This window comes from Perca fluviatilis, chromosome 5 (genome assembly GCF_010015445.1).
Source record: "Perca fluviatilis chromosome 5, GENO_Pfluv_1.0, whole genome shotgun sequence".
NCBI lineage: Eukaryota > Metazoa > Chordata > Actinopteri > Perciformes > Percidae > Perca > Perca fluviatilis.
The window spans coordinates 23,351,954-23,373,155 of NC_053116.1; the positions used below are offsets into that span (position 1 = coordinate 23,351,954).

General features: G+C 43.9%; 1 protein-coding gene across 1 annotated transcript in view; it reads left to right on the top strand.

The window, feature by feature from the left end:
• The first annotated feature begins 2,004 nt into the window (after positions 1–2,004).
• The window catches only part of rerea (arginine-glutamic acid dipeptide (RE) repeats a), a 91,808-nt gene continuing 72,610 nt past the window's right edge, over positions 2,005–21,202 (top strand). The window contains exons 1-2 of the mRNA XM_039800436.1: positions 2,005–2,492; positions 18,467–18,977. Coding sequence (XP_039656370.1) covers positions 18,611–18,977 — 367 coding nt within the window. The 5' untranslated portion in view covers positions 2,005–2,492; positions 18,467–18,610. The remainder of the gene's footprint in view (positions 2,493–18,466; positions 18,978–21,202) is intronic.

Genomic DNA, 21,202 nt, shown 5'->3' on the forward strand with positions numbered 1-21,202 from the left:
CTGTAGAAGGGGGTGCTCAGGGAAAAAGTATTGTGATGGGCCGTTTGAATGCTGAACAGAATTGAATAGACACAGTCAGCTTCCCAGATACATGCTTAGGCCTGTAGAATGTGGAGTGCTTTGCTTGTAACTGCACCGGTTGTCTCCTTTCATTATCGGTTAATGGTGCCCAACTTGACAGAGCCATGTGATAAACAGAGGAGCTGTGAAATCCTGGAGGTGGAGTTCTCGTCTGCCTGATAATGGGATCTCATCTGCCGGGGAGGGGAGCCTGCCCCACCAGCTATTCCAGCTTTGCTCTGCACTGCCTTCAGAGAGGATTCACTGCACTCACCCTTCACTGTTGTCTTGGCCCAACTTAAGCCTCACAAACGTACTGCAAATGTTGGCTGGCTTCTTCTTGTGTAACGCATGATAGAATCGTTTTTGGAGCATGAAATATCATTGTATTCCTTTCTCTTTTTATTTTGTGCACTTTGATTGAGCATCAGAAAAGCAGAGAGACGTGCATTTCTGCCTCTTTATCAATCTTGGGTCCTCTGGGTGTTTGTGTAACGCAGGAAAGGAGGCAGACTGTGTGTAAATATCATAAACATTGACCTTGTGAAATGTAAACATTCTGTGATAAGGGAGGAGCTGTGGCCGTGTGGTGTTAGGTTACTATGTGCAGAGGGAGTACGACTTCTCAGGACAGTTGCCTCAGGAGCTGGAAAAGGTTTTTACCAGCACTTTGTTGAGCACCCCCACCCTCTGCTATTGAAGCTATGACCAACATAGCACAATGAAAGACCCCCCTACACACCACCCTCAACTCAATTGCTATTGATCCTCACTGCCTGTCCCTACTGCTGCCCGTGTTTGGCTTTAGTGCAAAAAGAGCCCAATGCTCAAACTATTTGCTTTAGTTAATTGGATTTTGACAGTTATCCAATATCATGTTCAAGACAATAAAAACGTGTCAAGCTACTTGCTCAGTAAAATGGAAATGATCCTATTAATTTAGAACTTAATGCCGTTCATCTTTGTTTTCACGCTCCTCATGTGAGGGAGATTTCTTTTCATTGGTATCATTAAAACAAAGAGAAAACAAACCATAATGTATTTTCATCCACAAAACGAGTACTGAGACCTTGGAAAATAACCAGAACAACATTTGGTGATGTGCAGGATAGCCATTTAAATGGGCTTCCCAAATATTGCTAATGGACTATTCACATGATCAACCCCGCTTGTTTCTGCCTTTTTAATGGGTGGGGTGACTAATTAATTCATTATCCAAAAATGCAAATGAGCTCCACAAGCCTGAGCAGCATTCAGTCAGCCTTCCTCTTGTGCAGTTTCCAGCAGATGCTAATGTTTTCAGATATAAATCGGCGACCTGTATTTAAGAACATCATTTCATGTATTTATGAATCATTGCGACGTGTCATTGCTGTATGGTTTTACGCAGAATGAGACATGTAGTGTGCTATTAAGCCATTATTAACAAGGGACTTCTACTGCTAGCTTTCACGGCTCTTCATTGTCTCGCTTTAGTGTTTCAGTCTCATTCCCATAAGCGCTACCATTGATCGGTTGATGATGGCAAAGTCGGGCCACTTTGGCTGTCGTGCATCTCGCTTCTTGATGCAGTTGCAAGCAAACACACACACGTTGCGCTCAGCGTTTCCCTACGGGGCTGCCATCAATCAACAGCCCCATTGCCCCGAACCCACCACCCCCCCTTTGTCCCTGACGATTATTTGAATCCAGTCCATGTTTTTGTTTCGCTCGGATTTTTTTTTTTTTCTCCTCTTTTTGACTGTGGTCGGGGTAATTCTCCTTCACTAGTGTCTGGATAAAGAAAGACTAGGTCAGCCATGTGGATGCGTCTGTTGAACAGCTGAAGAGGAGGAGGGGAGGAGAAAGGGGGGGGGTTACAGAGACGGAGGGAGAGCGTAGAGTGTGTGTGTGTGTGTGTGTGCATAGGAAAGAGAGAGAAGAGGGGGGAGAGAGAGAGAGCGCGCGCATGTGTGTGTGTGCGCGTGTGTGTGTATGTGTGGAAAAAGGAAGCGGAGCCTGTAAACGGCGAACTCGCTGGTTTCCTACCCCTCGAAACAACTACCAGCGCTGTGTTACTTTTCATGTGGACACTATCATCGACAGAAACAACAACACGGCCAAAGGGAATAGAAGCCGTTTCGAGGGGGACCAGCAAACGTTATAGTGCCTTTTGCTCGGCGATTTCGGACGCGAACAGTAAATCAGTAAACTGAAACCGTCTTTTGTTGAAACAAGTGCTCGCCTGAGCCCCTCCGTGCAGGCAGCGGGTTTAACAGAAGAAAAAATCCAGGGGGGATAAAAAAAAAAAGTGTCCGTTTTCACCTCGTTTTGTCCCGGTTCTTGGATTTGCCACAGCTGGCTTAAGTTTGGTGGGCCATCTCGGGCAAGGATCGCGTTTTGAAGTTGTTTGCAGCAGTCTCTGGGACTCCCAAGAATCACCAGACTGGCGGGTGAGTAGTTGAATACAAAAAAATATTGCAGGACGGTTGTGGTTGGAGGAGGAGGAGGAGGAGGTGGGGGCCGCGGACAGGGAGAGCAATGTGTGTGTGATAAAGAAACGGAACTTCGTATATAGTGATGAATAAAGCCTGATGACACTCAGAGTTTGAGCTAAAAGTGTCCTAATTTTGTTTATATCCCCGAGTAGGAAACATGTGTGACTTCGAGTCAAATGTTTTTGAAAGTTGGCAGCATTGTTGTAAAACTTGTCTCTCTCTCTGGACTATGTGTTGCAGACCCTTAGGCAACCTCATGACCTGGCCAGCCTGTAACAAGGCTTCAGCAGCTAATGGGTTTAAAGTCAGAATAATGAAGTAAACAACACAAGAGCTTAAATGGCAACATTGCTGCCCAGGAAAAATCCATCAGAGATGTAAAAACTACTTGTGCATGTGTATTCGAGCAATCCATCAACTTCAAGGAAAGAAAAGTTGCGTTTTGACAAGTTAAAAAAATGTTGAGGGATCTTGATGAGTCAGTGGCACATACATTTTCACGGGTGGGATTTCCCCAAGTTTCACATAAAAAGGATTGGCAGTTGGATTTACAGCCTTGCTTGTGTCATAAATTGATTATTGGACTGTAATAATGGAAAGAAGTTGAGTCTTTTTTTTGTTGAAAGAATGGGAGGGGACTGTGTGCGGGAGGCCGGCTGAACCAGCAAACTGTTGAAGGACCACCAAATTAACTTGACTTCCCCCCCTTCAGCACCCCAGAGGCTATGAACTCTGGCCCAAGCACATGCAGCTCTCATCGTGGGGGGGGAGAGAGAGAGAGAGATCAGTGCCTGTTGTTGAAAAGAGCAGGGGGGGGGCTGGTGGTGTGTGTGTGTGTTTAGGAGGGGGCATCGTAGGATTTGAAAGCAGACTACAGTTATTTGTCTGAAAGGCGGCTTATCTAATGTTTTCCAGTTACAGTAGAAGGGGGAGGAGGGCTTGTTTACTTAAATCACTGTAAAATTGGTCATAGTAAGTATTCTTGTGACTTCAGTCAGAAGCTAAATCCAAAGTTGATGTGGCCACATAAGCACAAAGAAAGCTTCAGCCCTGAAACAAGATACAAATCGAGGAAGGGGGGAAGCCGTGATTGCCTTCAATCTCCGCCATATAAAAACAACCCCTTCCTGAAAGCCTCCCCCTGCTGCTGCATTTTTCACTGAGCTATTACATGGACTCAGATGTTACATTGCTAATTGTGAGGAGCTAATCTCCACCATGCCCAGCTTCCCGTGGCACATTTTTTTGTCCCCCTGCTAGCTGAGACGTGACCTCTAGCTTAATGATTCAGATGTGATTAATCCACTTGAGTGGGATGACCCTGCATGGGCTAATGTATGGCACAAGCACTGCAGATAATGGAACATAAAGGACATTTGCTTCACCTAAAAATGGTTTAAACATGTGACGCTCATTCGGTTTTAAAAGTCATGTGAATATGAGACATTGTATTTAAGTCATGAGGTGCAATTATAGTTACAAAGTTAACAGTGGTTGTGTTTCTTAGTGTTCCTGTAACTCTCAATGCTTAACTGCCAGTTGGTGCTCTCTAATCTTTAGAGGGAGGGATCTTTGATTTTAGATGTCATTAAATGATGGGAGTGTGAAGACTTTACAGACAACACGCTTTGCTTCTTCCCTTTGTATTGATGCTTTTTAGGTGATGTCACTTGTCATATGAGTTTATTTGCGCCACCAATATTGGCTGAAAATAGGTGACACTTAGGCTTTTCTCTTCTGGTTGATTCATAGAGCGCTTTTAGACCATACTTATCTTTTCTGTTTGGTGATCACTGAATCGAGTGATAGGCCTGTCTCTGAAATGGGAACCAGCAGTGTGACCGAAATCATTTTGGTTATGTGGGAAACGTGCACTATCATGTGGGAAAACTTGCACAGCTCGTCTTTCTGAACACATTTAGAAAAGGCATCTCCCTCAGTTCCCCAGAGGTTACCATATCCATTTAGTTTCACTACTTGTGGAGTGTATGATAGAGGAAGTGGTCAGACCTCTTAATGGAGTTGTACACAAGAGCCCAAATTGTTCTGCAGTGTGGGATTTGTTTGGGAGCACTGAGGGTTTCACGGTAAGACTGCTATCGGATGAGAGTATAGCAGACTCCTAAGCTTAATTATGTACACACAACCATACCGCTGTCGGTATCATTTCACATCATCTCTATTTGCAGTGCTACATACCAGTGTTTGTAGGAAATTAAATCTGATGTGCAATTTGATCTACGTCTGAGTCCGCAGTCTGCGTTGTTGATTCATGTAAACCAAGGGAATCATAGTAGCGGTGTGAGTCACCCCCCTTCATAAACACAAGTCTCACCGCTGACAAGGTACAGAGAGCGAGTAAACATTCGGCTCACATACGGGCACGTGTATGAGTGTCACCTCTGAGGAATCTGAGGGGCGATATCCGGATCAAAGAGGCTGTTTCCGACCATACAGAGAGAGATGCTTCATAGAGTGAGGCTGTAACTGCTGTCTAGCTGCTCAGAGGCGGCTGGATGTTTGACAGGGCATTGGAAAAACGTTATTTAATCTGCTCGCATGATGGCCCTCACTGGGATTGCACCACGCTGTGTCTCTGCCCCCCTTTTTTTTCTCCCTGTGTCAGGATGATGGCAGTTGCTGGCTGGTAGAAAAACACAGGTTGTCAATGTGTTGTTTTTTAACGGCATGATGTAATGCTTAAAGAATTGGAGAAATTGTAATTGATGCAATGTTGGCGGGCCTCTAATTGTCTTTCTAATGAGTACGTCTGCTGGGGTCTTGATGTCTTTTCCATTGGGGTACTATTCTGAATGACTCAACTGCATCTCATTGTAATTACGACTAAATGACCCAGTTGTTAATAAAATAAGCTGCAAAAATGAAAACGGATGTGATGTTTGACCCATTGAAAACAAACCGATCAGATGCTGATCAGATAAACGTAGGTAAATTACAACTCTGGCTTTTTGCTTGTGTGAATGTGGCTTAACTGCATTATATCTCGGCCACAGTTACCCTCCCACTTTTGACCCCAACAATACAGAAATGCAAAAGCCACGGTGTCATAAAGCCAGGCGGAAAATCAATAAGAAGTCATGGCTTCCATACCATTGTTGGTATCGTTTCCATCCCCCTATACAGAAGCAGACTCATGGTTTTTGAGCAGCGATGATAAATCTTTTCAGGTCTGGTTGATTCTTTAGACGAGTTTCATTTCTAAATGGAACAGGCCAGCTCACCACTTCCTGAACTATTGTCCTTGCAGATAGTGGTTCATCAGTCACACATTTATAATACATTAGCCACTGATTGACATACATGAAACAGTGGAAGCACTGCTAAGGAGGCAGTACCCTCTGGTGGGTGACTACTGAAATAGAGGGATGAAGGACCGGAGAGGTGCTTTGATTGTTCATAGAGAAATTTCATCTAATTTGTTTTGTGCACAGAGGAAGAAGCTGATATGTTTAATTAACATAAACCTCGGGAGCCAACGATGAGTGAGAAATTGGGATAATTGAAAATAGGCCCTGTCTCCTTTTCCCCCCACTCGGTCTGTACATCCTTAAAGCAGCTGAGCCCATCGGAGGGCACTTTCACACATGTTAAGTGGGGGGACATCTGGCCTCGTTAATTCAGTGCATGGTCATAAAGTGGAATGGCGGTCCCCACAGGGCCGCCTGCTCCGAACACCGTCAGATAGAGCCTGTGTGTCCTCCCTGTTGACTGTCCCTCTGACACCAGCTCTGACACTTCAACAAGAACATCCTCACAATCCCGCTGTGATGTTTGAACACACATGCCGATGTCCGACGGAGATAAAGCAACAGTACATAATTCTTTATGTGCCAGAAGGAAAATTGTGTATTCTTTAAGGCTGTAATGTGTGATTTTTACTGACCAATCCTAATTTCCATTGACTAAGTACAACAAAGAAACAAGACACTCTTTTAGCAATCAGCTACCAGGAGCAGCTTCTTTTCTCCCCCACCATTAAGTGTATGTGTTATGATGAGTGGGCTGGCTGTCAGAGTCTATATTTCAGTATCCACCTTGCGTCTCTGCATCCTCAGCAATGGTAGCAGAAAATCGAGTGACAGCAGCAGGGAAGCATTCATGCTGCGCATTCATATTCTATTTTAGCAAGTAAACATTTAATGTGTTTAAATGTATCACAGCTTCATTTATGCATAGAATCTGCTGTTAAGTCTGAATTATACATTAGCCAATGAATAATGCATCAGTGCCATTTCTTAATGATTACTTGCTAGGCAGCAAATGGTAATATTTGCTGATAAATTTACCCATTGATCTTGCTTGTGTTTAACCAGGCTTGTAGTTTGCTCCATTTTGTATTTAGGGAGTTGTTTTGTTTTTTCGTCAAGGATGTAATCAAAAGCAAGATAATGGTCTGTTTTTAAAATAACATGTCTTTTAAAAATGACAAACGAGCCCCAAGGAATTAAAGCAAAATGGATGCAATCGGAGTTCTCTGAGCAGAGCACGCACTCCTAGATTTCAATTCGCCCATTTTCTATAACGTCTCGGAAAGGTTGGGTGTGTTTACATGCCGCTCTCTTCGTGGCTACCCTTAGGATGAGTTATTTATCCTTAGACCTTGACAGATCAATGTCCAATTACAGTTTTGTCTTTGTTGGCTTATAGCCCTTACACAGCAGAGTACGTTTGTTTTGAAGTACAGTGTCTAGACGATGTGTGGGGAGGTAATTTAGCCCATACTTGTTAACGGTTGTTTTTTGATACCATGTCTTTATTGGAACTGGTCTGAAGAACTGCACAGTGCCAGATTATTGGCACATTATCCGTATAATGCTGTGAGTCTAGCATTGCCTAAGCCTCGAAGCACAGCCCGTTACTGTGTAGACATATTGCTTGTCCACACAATAAGAAAATATTGACTTGTTGTCACTCACTCATTTGATTAGTTGTGCGGGTGATTCTGCTTTTCATTTGTCACCCTGGCAACGTAAATGGGAAAACACAGCAACAGCCTCTTTTTATCTAGTAATAAAGCATTGGAGCACTGCGGACTATCACATCTGGAAAACGTCTTTCTAAGCAGGAATGAATTTCTTTATCACTCACATTGTATCATTGGCACTTGTCAGCTCAGCTAGTATTTGCAAAAAGCCAACATTTGACCGCTTTTCTCACTGCAGAAATGTGCAGCTGCGTGGGAGGGATGTACTCCAACAATTCCACTTTGATTTTACAGCTTACTTAAGTAAGATTTATTCGTATATTTACATTGTTGGGCGAGCCACTCAATTTTCTTCTGACTGTAAGAAGAGCAACTTAAAGCAGTCTGCTGCTGTGTGTGTGTGTGTGTGTGTGTGTGTGTGTGTGTGTGTGTGTGTGTGTGTGTGTGTGTGTGTGTGTGTGTGTGTGTGTGTGTGTGTGTGTGTGTGTGTGTGTGTGTGTGTGTGTGTGTGTGTTTTGAGAGAGCCAGGTCATAACGAGAGCACCTTACATTTAACCCAACCGGATTCATCAGTGGCCTTGTTCTTCCAAAAATAATGAGGTAGACAGTAAGGGCTGCCCCAGGCTGCTTGTAGAGAGATGATCTCTCTGAACTGGCAAATCATTCCTGTTTTTTTTTTTTTTATGCTAAAATGACAGGCTAATATCTATTCTTGATGTGTGTCAGTGTTTTTAGTTAACTAGCTTTAATTCACAGAAAGATTTAATGGGTTTGATTGTCAAGCCGAGTCGAGGCTGAGTGAGATGCTTGTGCTCGGATGGGGGGAGTGTAATTGTTTTTGCTGGCGGTGATTCTCTCTGGAAGGGATGACTGCACAATCCAGATATGTAAACCAAGAAGAAACTGAAAGGCAATATGCTGATACCTTGTCAGTTTCCTCTTGATCAACCTTGCTTTTGAGATGAAATTCCTAAGCTCTGCCCAAACAGTCTTTTGGATTCAGCTTGGCAGTAATGGTTGATTTTACAAACCTGTGTCTGCTCAATTACGCATTTCAAACATGTAAATCATATGTGGAAAATGGAGATCTTGAGGAAATCATTAACTGTGACGGCGCACCATAAAACAAAGAGGGAGAGTTAAAGACAACATATGCTCAAAGGGTTTGACTCTGCTTATTGGAGCATGACACTTATTTAGTGCAGCAGAGAATCTCAATGCGTTCATGGTAGACAATGATGCTGTGTCTTGCCAGTGCCCTGCCAGTCATCTGTTCTCCAGAGGCATTCGCAATATTCATTTAATGTTTTTTTTTTTTTTTTTTTTTTTTTTTTTTTTTTTTTTGCATTCATCCTGGTGTCATTTTCTCGGAATCAGGTTGCTTGTTTGCCGGCACAAGACAGCTTGTAATGTTTATCAGGCTGTAGCAGAAAAGACTTCCAACTCTTATGTTTCATAAATAACAAAGCTGCTCAGCCCTGCACCAGTAAAAGAGGAAGGTTGCTATGATAAAGAGAGCTGACTCGATTGGCCTGATACAGATCAACTTAAGACCCACCAGGAAGCAGTCCAGTTTGCAAACACACGGTTTTTGGGGTTAGTGGTTGAGTCAGCTTCGGGGCAAGACTGGACATCTGTCTCCTAGTGATCTATAACGCCCACAATCCCTCCCACAGACTGTCGGCTTTGGCAGTCAAGCAGTACACCGGTTGCTGTAGTACACCCAGCCACCCACAACAGTGGCTTATCTCGCTAGCATAACAAACACCAACCTAACAAAGAGGATAGAAAGCAATAGGACACACAGCAGCAGAAGACCTTAAGACTGCCGTGCCATCCTAACTCCACTTCAACATGGAGGCCTTTGTTCTGAGATTGTTGGAGAGGACATTATAGCAAGGTAGCAGCACATCTTTTTATCGTCAAACACACTCACTCCTACTCACTCAGTCTGCTGTCGGTAAAGGAGATCCTCTGCCTGATAGGGCTTCAGAGAAAGGTATTCCTCTGGGACTGTTGTTGAGGGATTTCTACAGTCCTGCCATACGCTGATTAAAGGAACACTTGTAGATAATCCTTTTATAAATAGGGTCTTTATTGTGGCAGTGTTAGAGTAAGGTGAGGTGTGAGGGGCAGAAAAAAGCCCCAGATTTAGATTTTTGAATGGTTATCACCTTGGCATGATCAGCAACTCGGCTAAGATAAATATTTAATGACAGGATGGCAGAAATAGAGCTGTTACTGACTGCTGGTGAGAAATGGAGCTTCTATTTAGAGCCCATACTGTTCCATAAAGTCATGGCATTGGTAGACAGCCCAAGGTTATTAGTGTGGTATGAGAGTAGTGTGTGTTTGTGGCGTGTCTGTGGGTTGCTGAGAAGTTCTCACTCTTTGGTTGCTGCAGTGATTTGAAGGAGAGAAATGCACTCAGTTTGTTATTGAGCATTCACTCATGAATCCTTGATGGATTACGCGTGTGTGTATGTGCGTTAGTGCGTGTATGTGTGTGAGAAAGAGTGCTAATGCGCGACAGCGATGCTATTCAGGCGCATTTCACTGGAGCTATTTCCACAAGCGAAACAGATGTATGTTTTGCCCTTTACTACCTTAGTTTTGCTCTGTTTCATTTTACATGCTCCCTGCCCTCTGGGTTCTTGTTTGATGTCATTCGTGTCATGCAAAATTGATTGCAAAGGCTTGCATTAATGCTTGCTGCAATGAAGTTATCACAGTGTAAAGACAGATTTCTCTACATTGATTCTCCTAACCTTACACTTTCACACTTGAGTGAATAGAACCTTTAAATTGATGTCAGCCTTGCTTTCAGACTTTTGGCAGGGATTATGAAGTGAAGCATTTATTAGGACTTGAATGTTGCCACACAGCTCATTTAAACACTGATCTTGGCTCTGCTTTTTTCATCCTATTGACTCATTACATGATAGCTATGGCCAAAGCAATTACTTTCAGCTTTCAAGTACCTTGCTTTTGGTCACACTGCAGCTTTTATTTATTTCACTGGAACTCCCAAGGCCTTGTGGCTTCGAATCAGTCCAGTGAATGCCGTGCACTAACATCTTACCTCTTTGTGTAGGAAAATAGGTGGGTAAACACAGCAGAGTCCTTGAAGCACTTCCCATCCCTGCTATTGGATTACCAGCTGCCTTTCCGGGTTTCATCTGCACAGATGAGTGCCAAGATCAATGGAGCTCTTAGTGCAAAGCTAATTCGATCAGGACTGGCTTTGCTCCTGCTGATCAGAGATTATTTTTTTTTTTTTACATACACAAAAACTTAATTAAGTCAAGCCCATGTCCAATAGCCCATATTTTCGGCCCCTCCAACTCCCATAGACATCAATTAGGAGGCATTTAATATTCATTATTGAATTGTTGAGTTAGCCTGCTGAGAAGAGGTGTGGAGATGGAAGTAGAGAACTGCTGTGTAAAGTGATCCGACCAGTTTTGCTGAGTGTAGCAGGAATGCTGCCTTTTCTCCAGCAGAGCAACTGGCATCATAAATAAGCTAAGAGCTTGTTTTTAGAGGGATGAGGTGTCTCCTGCTTTGACGGGGAGCAGAGTGAAAAGGGTTGAAGGGCATATTGACCCTCTTGTTCTGGAAAGCGGAAAGCAGACTCTTCAGTGCCCCTTGTTCCCCATTAATTATTGTTTGATGCTAATAAAGGTTGGGGGGATGGGCATGTTATGAAACATAATTATTCATTGCAGCATTTCCCCTCGACGAGCCTTGTTCCCCCTCCCCTTGGTGCTTAGTGAAGAAGCTGCCAGGGCTGTCAGTTGAGTACAGCAGGCAAAGATGTCCCCTCAGCCTTTTAAGGAGGGGACAGGAGGGAGCAGGGTGAAGGGCGCCATTTGCCCCGAACGATATATGAGGAGAGACAGCAATATATGTAAGGAGCTGCTGAAAGAAAGATAGAAGGTCAAAGCACATTACACTCCAGCCATTTATTGGCTGAGCACATAGTCTGACCTGGACTGCAAATACAGTTGCTCAGCAGCAGCTTTTTTTTTTGTTTATATATGTTGTGTGCTTGTAAGTTTGCGTGTCAATGGCCTACACATTTTAGATTGACACATGTGTATGTACACTTAGATGAATGCTGTACTGTAGTGAATATGCTTTCAGTGGCTTTTTATAAGCTTGCCGATGCAGTGGGAAGCTATTTTAACAAGCCTCCACAAAGCTGTCCTCCTAGATTTCCACTAAGCAACTGCGATGGCAGAAGCACTAGAGGCTGCTTTTCTATGCATGAGCCCGGCATATGGTGTGTTTTAACACAATGCAAGCATGGGATTAGTTAACAATTGTCTTATAACGTTGTGTTAATTCAGTGCAGTATTAACGGTTACTCCAGCACTATTTCTTCTCCTTTTGGTATTAGTACTAAATATTAAGAAAGCAAATAATTTAGGAGATATTCTCTCTATTCTAAAATAGTCTGTTTTTGACACAGGCAGTCCTAAATTGTGTTTTCATCGTCATTAATGGCCCAGTGATGAGAGGAGAGGTCGGTGAGACTGCCATGGTCAAAGCCTAACATTAACATTCCAAGAATATCTGAGGCTTATTCACAGCAACTCAGCCCCACACTGCCAGCTGCATTCACCTTCAGTTTAAATAAGACAACAGGCCTTTAGTCCGCCTGAGCTATGTTGTGTTGGGCGGTATTTTTAATGTGCCATTGTTGTTGCACAGTGAAGGATGCAATGTGTAATCCAATATATTGCAGTTGCTAGGTGTTTGGAAAGATGAAAAATATGCAGCTTGTGTTTGCTTGAGGCATAGCGCACTATCAGTCAGGGATCAAGTCTCCATTTCACACATGAACAGGCAGAGTTAATCTGTGGATCACTACAGTACACTGTGTAATATCCAGCCCCTATTCTCATATTTTCCCAAAAGCCCATTGTTCCAGCCCCCTGCTGCTTATGTTTTTGGAAAAATAGTTACCTTTTGTAGCTGGCGTGTATTTTTAGGTTAAGACCTAAGCTTTCGCTTGTGGTCCAGGTAGTAAACCATGTCTGACTCCTTCAGACTCTTTAACATTAATATTAACAACACAGCCCCGTCTGTGGCTTTAACGTGGCTAGCTGCGTGGAAGCCTCACAGAGTCATGATTCATAATATTGTTCTCCCTCTGCGCACTGCAGAGGGTGCTTTTCCCTTTTACCTAGGATCAGTGGCCTGCACGACTGAGATGGCTGAACGCTACACTGAATTTTCCACTCCTAGTCACCTTCCCTGCTGACTGCATTCTAAGCCATCTTTTTCCTTAAACAAACACATCTCTGACCGGAGAATGTATTTCCAGTTCTCACACATTCACTTGTGAGTTATAGCTCTGGTTGCGAGAATGGTTAAATTAGCATGGAGGGTAACAGACAAAGGGGTCTGTTATGCGTAGAATCCTTTTGTTATATTATTTTGTAACGGCAGTCAATCGTGATGGTTGGTTGGGTGGTTAGAGGAGAGGTGTTTGCATATGAAATAATAGCCCTTCCTAATTAGAGGTAATACCATCCTGTGGTATCTAGAGGTAGAGGTGTTTTTTGGCTCGGATCATTATAAGACATTGAATGGAGGCATTGCCCCCCCCCCCCTCGACCATCTGCTCAAGGATAGAGCAGAGTTTGCCACCACATAGCTAAATAATTTAGTTGAAATAATCGTTTTGTGTACTGACCTAATGGCTTTGTTTTTGGTAGCTGGTCTTGGAGACATCCCTCTGTGCCCCTGTCGGCCTGTGCTGTCAGTCTAAAACCTCAGAGCTGTCTTATCTGTCGTCGCTCTAATCAATTTATGCTAGTTTTTCCTCTGTGTTGGCACATCGCTCTGTGTGGCATAGTGATTAGAGTAGCTGGAGGATGTAGGGCAGCCATATGAATACATTTCCTCCTCACCCACGCTCATTTAGACTACCAGTTGGAGTTGAACTGACGGATAGGATCGTTAAGCTGATAGGCAGATCTCGGAGGAAGAGTGGGGATGTTTGATTGCAGAATATCAGTGCAAGTGATGCATGATTGAGTGCTCAAATATTAAAATCTCAAGAGTCCTTTCATTCTAACATATGACAAAATCACTTGTTTTTTTTTTCTTTCCCAGTAAATCTTTTTTCGATATACGTCTGCTAGAGGAAATGCTGTGTAACTCACATCCTCCTCCCCTTGCTACAGCTCTGCTTCATTTTTATAGTGATACATGTTTGAAGATACATATATGATACAGATGTTTTAGTGCAAGTGAGGCTTGAATGCTCCCAGTGTGTATTTATAACTCTTCTGACCCCAGCTTTACCTTTGGGTAAATTTCCATTACAACACCGTAATACACCAAAAAATTGAATTGTCAGTGCCTCTCCAGAGGTGAAAGACACTAGAAATCCTTTCATTTTAGGCATTTTATTCACACTGCAAAAAAAAGCAGCCCACAGATCTACAGGGGAAACTCTATTAAGAGCCACATTCATGATAGCGCTTTCTGCCACCACATACCTCACATTCTCCTACTTCTCTTATCAATGACACATTGGGAGAGGTCCTTTACTGGCCTGCTCATGATTACATTTCTCAAGAGTGCCTCATTGAGAGGAAAGGGGAAGGGTGACAATGGACAACCCTGCCATTTCTAAACATGATGCCTGGTGAAGCAGTCAGAGCTGCTGAAATGGCCTTCAGCTTCGCTCCAGCCAGACAAACGTGGCAGACTGAGAGGGACTGTGTCTGGTCTTGAAGTAGCTGGTATTAGGCTGCAGAATGAAGGCCTGCTCACAGACCCTGTAGATAATGGACATCTTGGGTTGTGGAGCGGCCCCCTCAGGGCCATTTGGAGCCCTCGCAGAGAGCACACAAACAGAGACTAGAGGAGGATTTAGCCTTCCTTTAGAGATGGAGTAGAGGCTTAGACCCTGTGGAGCATACAGTCTGATCCTCATGTCTGTGATTGAAAGTACCTGTGGACTGTTGGACAGAGAATATGTTTGACTTAGTGGGTATTGGTTTGTATTACAGAAAGAAGGTAACTAATGCTATTGTTAGCCCAGGGGGATTTTGAAAATTGTCTTAATGTTTTTAGACAGTGATAGTTTATTGTTGCACATAGTGTCATTGTGCATGAGAATCTGTTTTTGTGCAGCAGTGCTTTGGCTTTTACCATGGGTGTCTCTAGGCAGGTTTAAATGTTGATGTTGGAAAGCCCCAAGCTATCTTTTCTCGAGCATGGCTTTTACCTACTAAACTAACCCCGGATGCCGGCTAAAAATAGAGCCTCTGTGAGTACAGCTTTAGCAGAGGGGAAAAAATGTGGTTACTCATCAGTGAATTGAAAAACAAGTGTAGCAGACAAGTGTCTTTGCCCTGCCAATGTGAACTAAAACAGACAGGGCCTCCGAGAATATAGCAAGCCATGATTGCACCAGGTAAGACAAAGCAGGCAGCGTGCAGAGACCACAGAGAATCCCTTATGAAGTGGCCTACACCTTGCCTCCAGCTGAGCCTTTCGTTGTGCTGTTGTTTCTAGGGGGCTTGGAAGGCAGCTTAGATTAGATCGCACTGAGTAATGGATTGGAGCTGACTAAAACCTTCTGCAGCCCAACATCACCACAGCAAGGATCCGTGCACTGCTGAGGATCTGGCTGGTTTATTCGGATCAATTTGAGTTGCCCTCATTGTTAATGAGCCTGTGTATATTCATGCTAACATTGTTCTCCTCTAATCTGTATTCACGCAAGTATTTCATTCAATCCCTTTGCAAAGCCGGCCCTAAATCCTTGCCAATCACATTTTGCTACTTCATAATTCTCCAGTTGAATATGCCATTTATGACTTTTCTCTCTCCTAAAACTGAGTGGATCACTGTGCCGGTTATATTGTTGTTAGATTCTATTTTGCATTTAAATGTAGACATTTCTAGTTTCTCTATCATTTATTCTTTAAGATGTTTTATGAATAAAATTTATAATCCAAGATAATCAATTACTAAAATTTGAAAAAAGAGAAACCCTACTGCTATATAAGTACTCAAGCAAAGTGTGATCATTTGGATGTTTATTCTTAGACAGGTTTTGATTAAAACTACAGAGATGAGCATGGATTTGGGTAAATGTGGGAGTGATTGGAATGAATAAAACATGGCTTTTTAAAAGGCTGTTTGGGAGAGAGAGTGAAAAAAAAAGAGAAGAAGCTGTGTTTAGTAACAGAAACCTGCTGTGTGGCCATTGTGGGGGATGATGTGTTAATCGAGCCACAAACTGTGTGGTTTTTCAGCCAGAGGTCTCATTTAAACCGCCTCAGAAAAGAGAAATGTATTTGAGCTGGGCCCCGCTGGCTGCAAGCCCTTGACTCAATTGCAGTAATGTAAATGGTGGATTTGATGATATTGGCTGGGACCCCCTCAACCCCTCTCCAGCCACTGCCCCCTCCTTCTCTTTTCCATTAAGACAGCTGGTATCTTTCAAAGGGTCCTGGCCCAGTGATTGATGTGTAATAGCTCCAAGCCTCACCTGCCCCCGTCATAGTGTTATTCATCGGCCAGGCAGCCAGCGCTGCTTTCTACTAACCACTTTGTTTCCCGGGTTGTGGGTGGAGAGCCTTCCCCCTCGCTTTCTCTCTCGGTCTTACTTTCTCTTTCTCCTCCTGTCAGCCATCAATACATTATGACTTTTCATTGCCACAGTGTTACTACTTCGCTTCACACTGATTCACTCCTTTTTACTCACTCAATTTGTTAAACTTCAAATTGCTTTTTTCTGCATCAAACTGCAGCTATTGATGTGCAACAAATTCACCATAGACATTTAAACATATTGTAAATGGACTAGTAAAAGTTAATAAACAAAAGGAATCTTTTTAAATCGATACAGATATGTATGTAAGTCAGAAAGGTAATTGGAGATACAGAAATTGGAACGAGGCAGTTGTGTAAAGTGTATCCAGATGCAAACTAATAGCAACTAGATTGTAAAGATACTTACAGAGGCTTATAGCAGCCCACAACATCAAAGGAGAATGGGCCAGCCCTCCATTTGCAACAGTTCAGGGTCCTTGTTGCTCTCAGTGGAAAAGGCTTATGTTACTGATTAGAGGAGAAGAGAGGTGCTTAGCTCATACACAGATTCTGGCAGCTCCCAGGATTAGAGCTGTGCTATCAAATGGTACCTTCATCAATGTTTTCATGTTTCTCACACCTCCAAGACATGCTGCTGGATATTGACACAGGAGGGGGCACAGTATGTATTTTGGCACACCAACGTGTGTGTGTGTGTGTGTGTGTGTGTGTGTGTGTGTGTGTGTGTGTGTGTGTGTGTGTGTGTGTGTGTGTGTGTGTGTGTGTGTGTGTGTGTGTGTGTGTGTGTGTGTGTGTGTGTGTGTGTGTGTGTGTGTGTGTCCGCACGTTAAAACTCTCCTGAGCCCATGCATCCAGTGTGTGCACTAATGTGTTCTTGTGTGTATATGCTGGCAGCCCAGTGGTCGCCTTGGTAACTCATCATTAGGTGATTAATGGGGCTGTGACGAGGCTGCGGTTTAATCAGGCCCTGTGTTTGTGTTGAAGCCGACGACAAGAGCAGCTGCCCTGTCAGTTGGTGTCTGCTCACGAGATGACAGCACCCGCTGCTGAGGAGCGCCGTTGTCAAACGCACTTCATTGTGTGTGCGTGTATCTGTGTGCCTGCCAAAATCCTTCCTTCCACCTTCCTTTTACTCTTCACATTCTTTCTAGCCCTCCTAATAAACGCACGTCTACTTGCAGACTTGCTGTATAATTCTTACTCGAAGCTGGGTCTGTTCTACCTGGCTCAATCTCTACCCCTTCTCCTTATTCACTCCCTCTCCCACCCTGCTATTACCACCATGGTAACGCGGGTGCTGATTGCCTGGTCTGATCCCTCTGGGGGCTGTAATAACTATTTCTAGTTAATTTGTTGCGGTGGGGGTGGAGGGGTAAACACTGGCAGTAAATGAGAAGCCTCCTTTGTAGGTGCAGTGTGTAGGGGGAGTGTAGTGCAGACAGCGTACTGCTTCAGCTTTGCCCACTTCACTGTTTATGGAGGATTTCATTATGGCATGAGAAAGTGGTAGCTGGTTTTCTTTTTAGTGAATGACGATAGCTGAAAATGGCAGTGGACTGAGCATGGCGAATGATTGGCTCAGCTTCTCTCCCCTCCCTTACCCAGTAGATTGCTGTGTTCTTCCCTCCAGAGCTGTCACTTCACATTAACACAGCGGTGACTGTCAGCCAGGGCTGTGACTTTGGGTGGGGTGCAGTCCAGTAAGCCAACACACACACACACACACACACACACACACACACACACACACACACACACACACACACACACACACACACACACACACACACACACACACACACACACACACACACACACACACACACACACACACAGATGAGTAAAATTGAGCCTGGTGTCATCACAGATGGTCTGCAGAGAAGCTAGCCAGTTAACTCTGTCATTGAGCTTTATGCTGTGTCTCTCCCATGGCATTGTAAGCGGAGTCTTGTGCTGAACAGCCCCTCGACACATTATCTCTGAGGACTTATGTTTGCTGCCAGCCTCATCCTCAATGCAGCACTACCTCTTTATGCTTATTCAGTTACAACTTCCCTCACTTTTTTACCCCTAAATAACTCTGTTTTACTGCCTCTCTGAAAGAATGGAAATATGTTTGAGCAGGAAGCTACAAGGTTCTGTTCTTTGATAAAGCTACTCAGTGCTCTCCAGAGTATACATGTTTGTGGAGGGGTGTGCCAACCATTACTGTGATGTTGAGAAGAGTCAGCACAGCTGCCTGATCTCTAGGAACCAATCTTGTATTTCTCACCTATAAAAGATCTCCTCCAGCACGAAACAACCTTTTTTTCCATTTAGAAAATGTGGCTCATTTACTGTAAGAATAATGGTTATTGACATATAGTTATGCTAATAGTCCTTCTTCTCTTGTCCACAGCTTTTCTGAAACACTGGGGTTGTTGGTGTGGCCAAATTTTCCCTGGATTTGACTGGTAAATTCAGAAGACTGAAGCCCAGGCTCACAGTCTACCTTTCACGGAGGCCCAGCCGTGAGAGGACTGAGGAAGGCACGTGGCGGATCATGACGGCCGACAAAGAGAAGGAGAGGGAGAAAGAGCGGGACAGAGACAGAGACAAGGACCGGGACAAGAGAGAGGCTGGTAAGTCCCGCCGGCAGGACGGGGACCGGGGCGACCGTGAGAGCGAGAGCTCAAGGCCCCGACGCAGCTGCACGCTGGAGGGCGGGGCCAAAAACTATGCAGAGAGCGATCACAGCGAGGATGAGGACAACGAAAATGGCAGCACAGGTGGAGGGAGCGGCACGGCCGAGGATGGGGGCAAGAAGGGTAAGAAGAAGACTCCTAAGAAGAAGTCACGCTACGAGCGCACAGAGAACGGAGAAATCACGTCCTTCATCACAGAAGACGATGTTGTTTACAGACCCGGAGGTAAGTCCTAGTAATAGCTAATCTAATTGTTAGGGCTGTGTTCGATTGAAGAAATTCTTAGTCGACTAATCGATTAGTTGATTTAATCGACAGATCTGTAAATCCGAGTTTCTCCGCAAAGAGTCATGCAAAAGCACCACTTTAATTCTTGTGTTTACCAGCGATCTGCTCGTACGTTTCTTGGAAATAAGTCATTCAGCATGAAAAAAGCAGGTAGGGAGCAGCCCTACTAATTGTCTCAGCAGGTGGATGTCACTTACAGTACCTGCCTGGTCACCAACTGGAGTAAACACAAGTCAATCTCCATTTAATCAATTTCCCAGATTTACTGGTAATCATGAGCCTATCTTCTGAACATCACATTTTTTATAATTCACTGATTTATTTCTTGGAAACAGTCATCTCTGTTGCAATAAGCTGCTGAAGGATTGCAGATTCTTCAGAGTAGCAACTCTGTAACAGCAGAAGTACTCCCTCAGGCTAGAGGCCAATGCATCATACAATCAATTCCAAGTTGACCCACTCTGTGCTTTGTCTTGGCCTAAGTCAATAAAGCAAAGTGGTGCTTCACTAGATGATGTGATAGTGACGACAGCCATAATAATGATTTCATCCCAACACCATCCAACTCACTGAAAGTATGCTATCTCCTCTGGGGCCAAACGGTACTCTAGTTTTCTGTGGTACAGCATCTTTATTACATCTGATGCATAAAAAAAGAGAAACCACCTTTTCCGCAGCTGTAAACATGGCCTTTCTTTCACCTACTGTTTAGAAATTGGTTGTATGAGAGGGGGGGGTGGGGAATGTCAACTCTCGCTGTCGGAAATAAGCCAGGATGGCTTGTCGTGTGTGTGTGTGTGTGTGTGTGTGTGTGTAGCCTGCTCTACTTTGACTGCTCAGTGTTATCTGCTTTGCAACTAAATCATTGCAGTGTCTTTTCGTTTATCTAGCAGCTAGCAAAAGGTCAAGTAGTGGGGGGTTGGCCCACATTGTTTGGGTACTTAATAGGAAGATGTAGGAAATTTCAGCCAGTGTGTTAGGTTATTTTCTTCTCCAACTACCTACCCATACACACATTCACACAAATACTTTTTTTCTTTTCAACTACTAAAGAGACAACTTTATTAAGTAGGTGCAGTGAAACAGCCAGACCTCCCCACTCTACACTTTTCCATCAAGCTGCGTAATCTTGTTGGCTAAATTATCTCTACACTGGTATCGGTGGAGGTCCTTAAGCAAGCAGTCACACTGAACCCAAGTCTTGTTGTTGTCTTTTTAACTCTCTGCAGCGGACTCCATTGAAGCATTTTTTGCGCTGCATTTCATATTTAATCGAGAGAGCACCGGCGCTTTGTCTCATAGTTAACCATGCTAAGACGGGGGGAGTAGAGAGGGGTGGGGGGAAGCAGTCAGTCACATCAATGAAACATTCAAAAGGCATATAAACAAAGTCGACCATCTCAGTGGATTAGCCATGCCGAATATTTATATTTCCACATCCGAGTGCACAGCACAGCCAGTCTCTAGTTGATAGGGAATATTTATGTTGCCTGTCTTCTCCTTCAATTAGTTTGACAGATCTAGAACAGGCCCAAGTGTCACAACCTGCTCCCACCACATAAACTGGAGCTGTTAGATTGGTTTAGATTAGGGATGAGCCAGGATAGGGTGCTGGGTGGCCCCAGCACTAGTGCACTAGGTTGTAATTTACCTCCGATTGTCAACGTAGAAGATCCTCCACCTCAGCAACTGACCTCCTGCTGTCTCCTCAGCTCATTGTTCAAGTGATAAACCCTGTGAGTACACAGTGTGTTTTTTTTCTTCCTCCTGCTTGGTCATTGGTAGCAGCCTTCTTGCAATCAGATTTGATGTGTGCAGCTTAGGCAGGCACAAAGCCTGCAATGGATTATGCTTTCCTAAATGTTAAATCCCTTTATAGCCGTCTAGTGACACACAATATGCAAAACTAACCACCCCTGGAGAGGGATTTGCACCGCCCCAGACATAGGGAGAGGGAAGAAATCGGTGATGGAAAGCCGTGCAGCAATGCAGAAAGAAATTGTGAACCAAAATACTGTTTTGATTGCTTTTGTCACGGGGAGCTTTAGAAACATACAGGCCCTTGTTATCACATAAGAAATAACAGGTAAGCTAGTATTGAAACTGTCTGCAAACTCCCAGCCACCATCCAATCTCTCTGCTCAGCCTTTCTATCCCTTGAA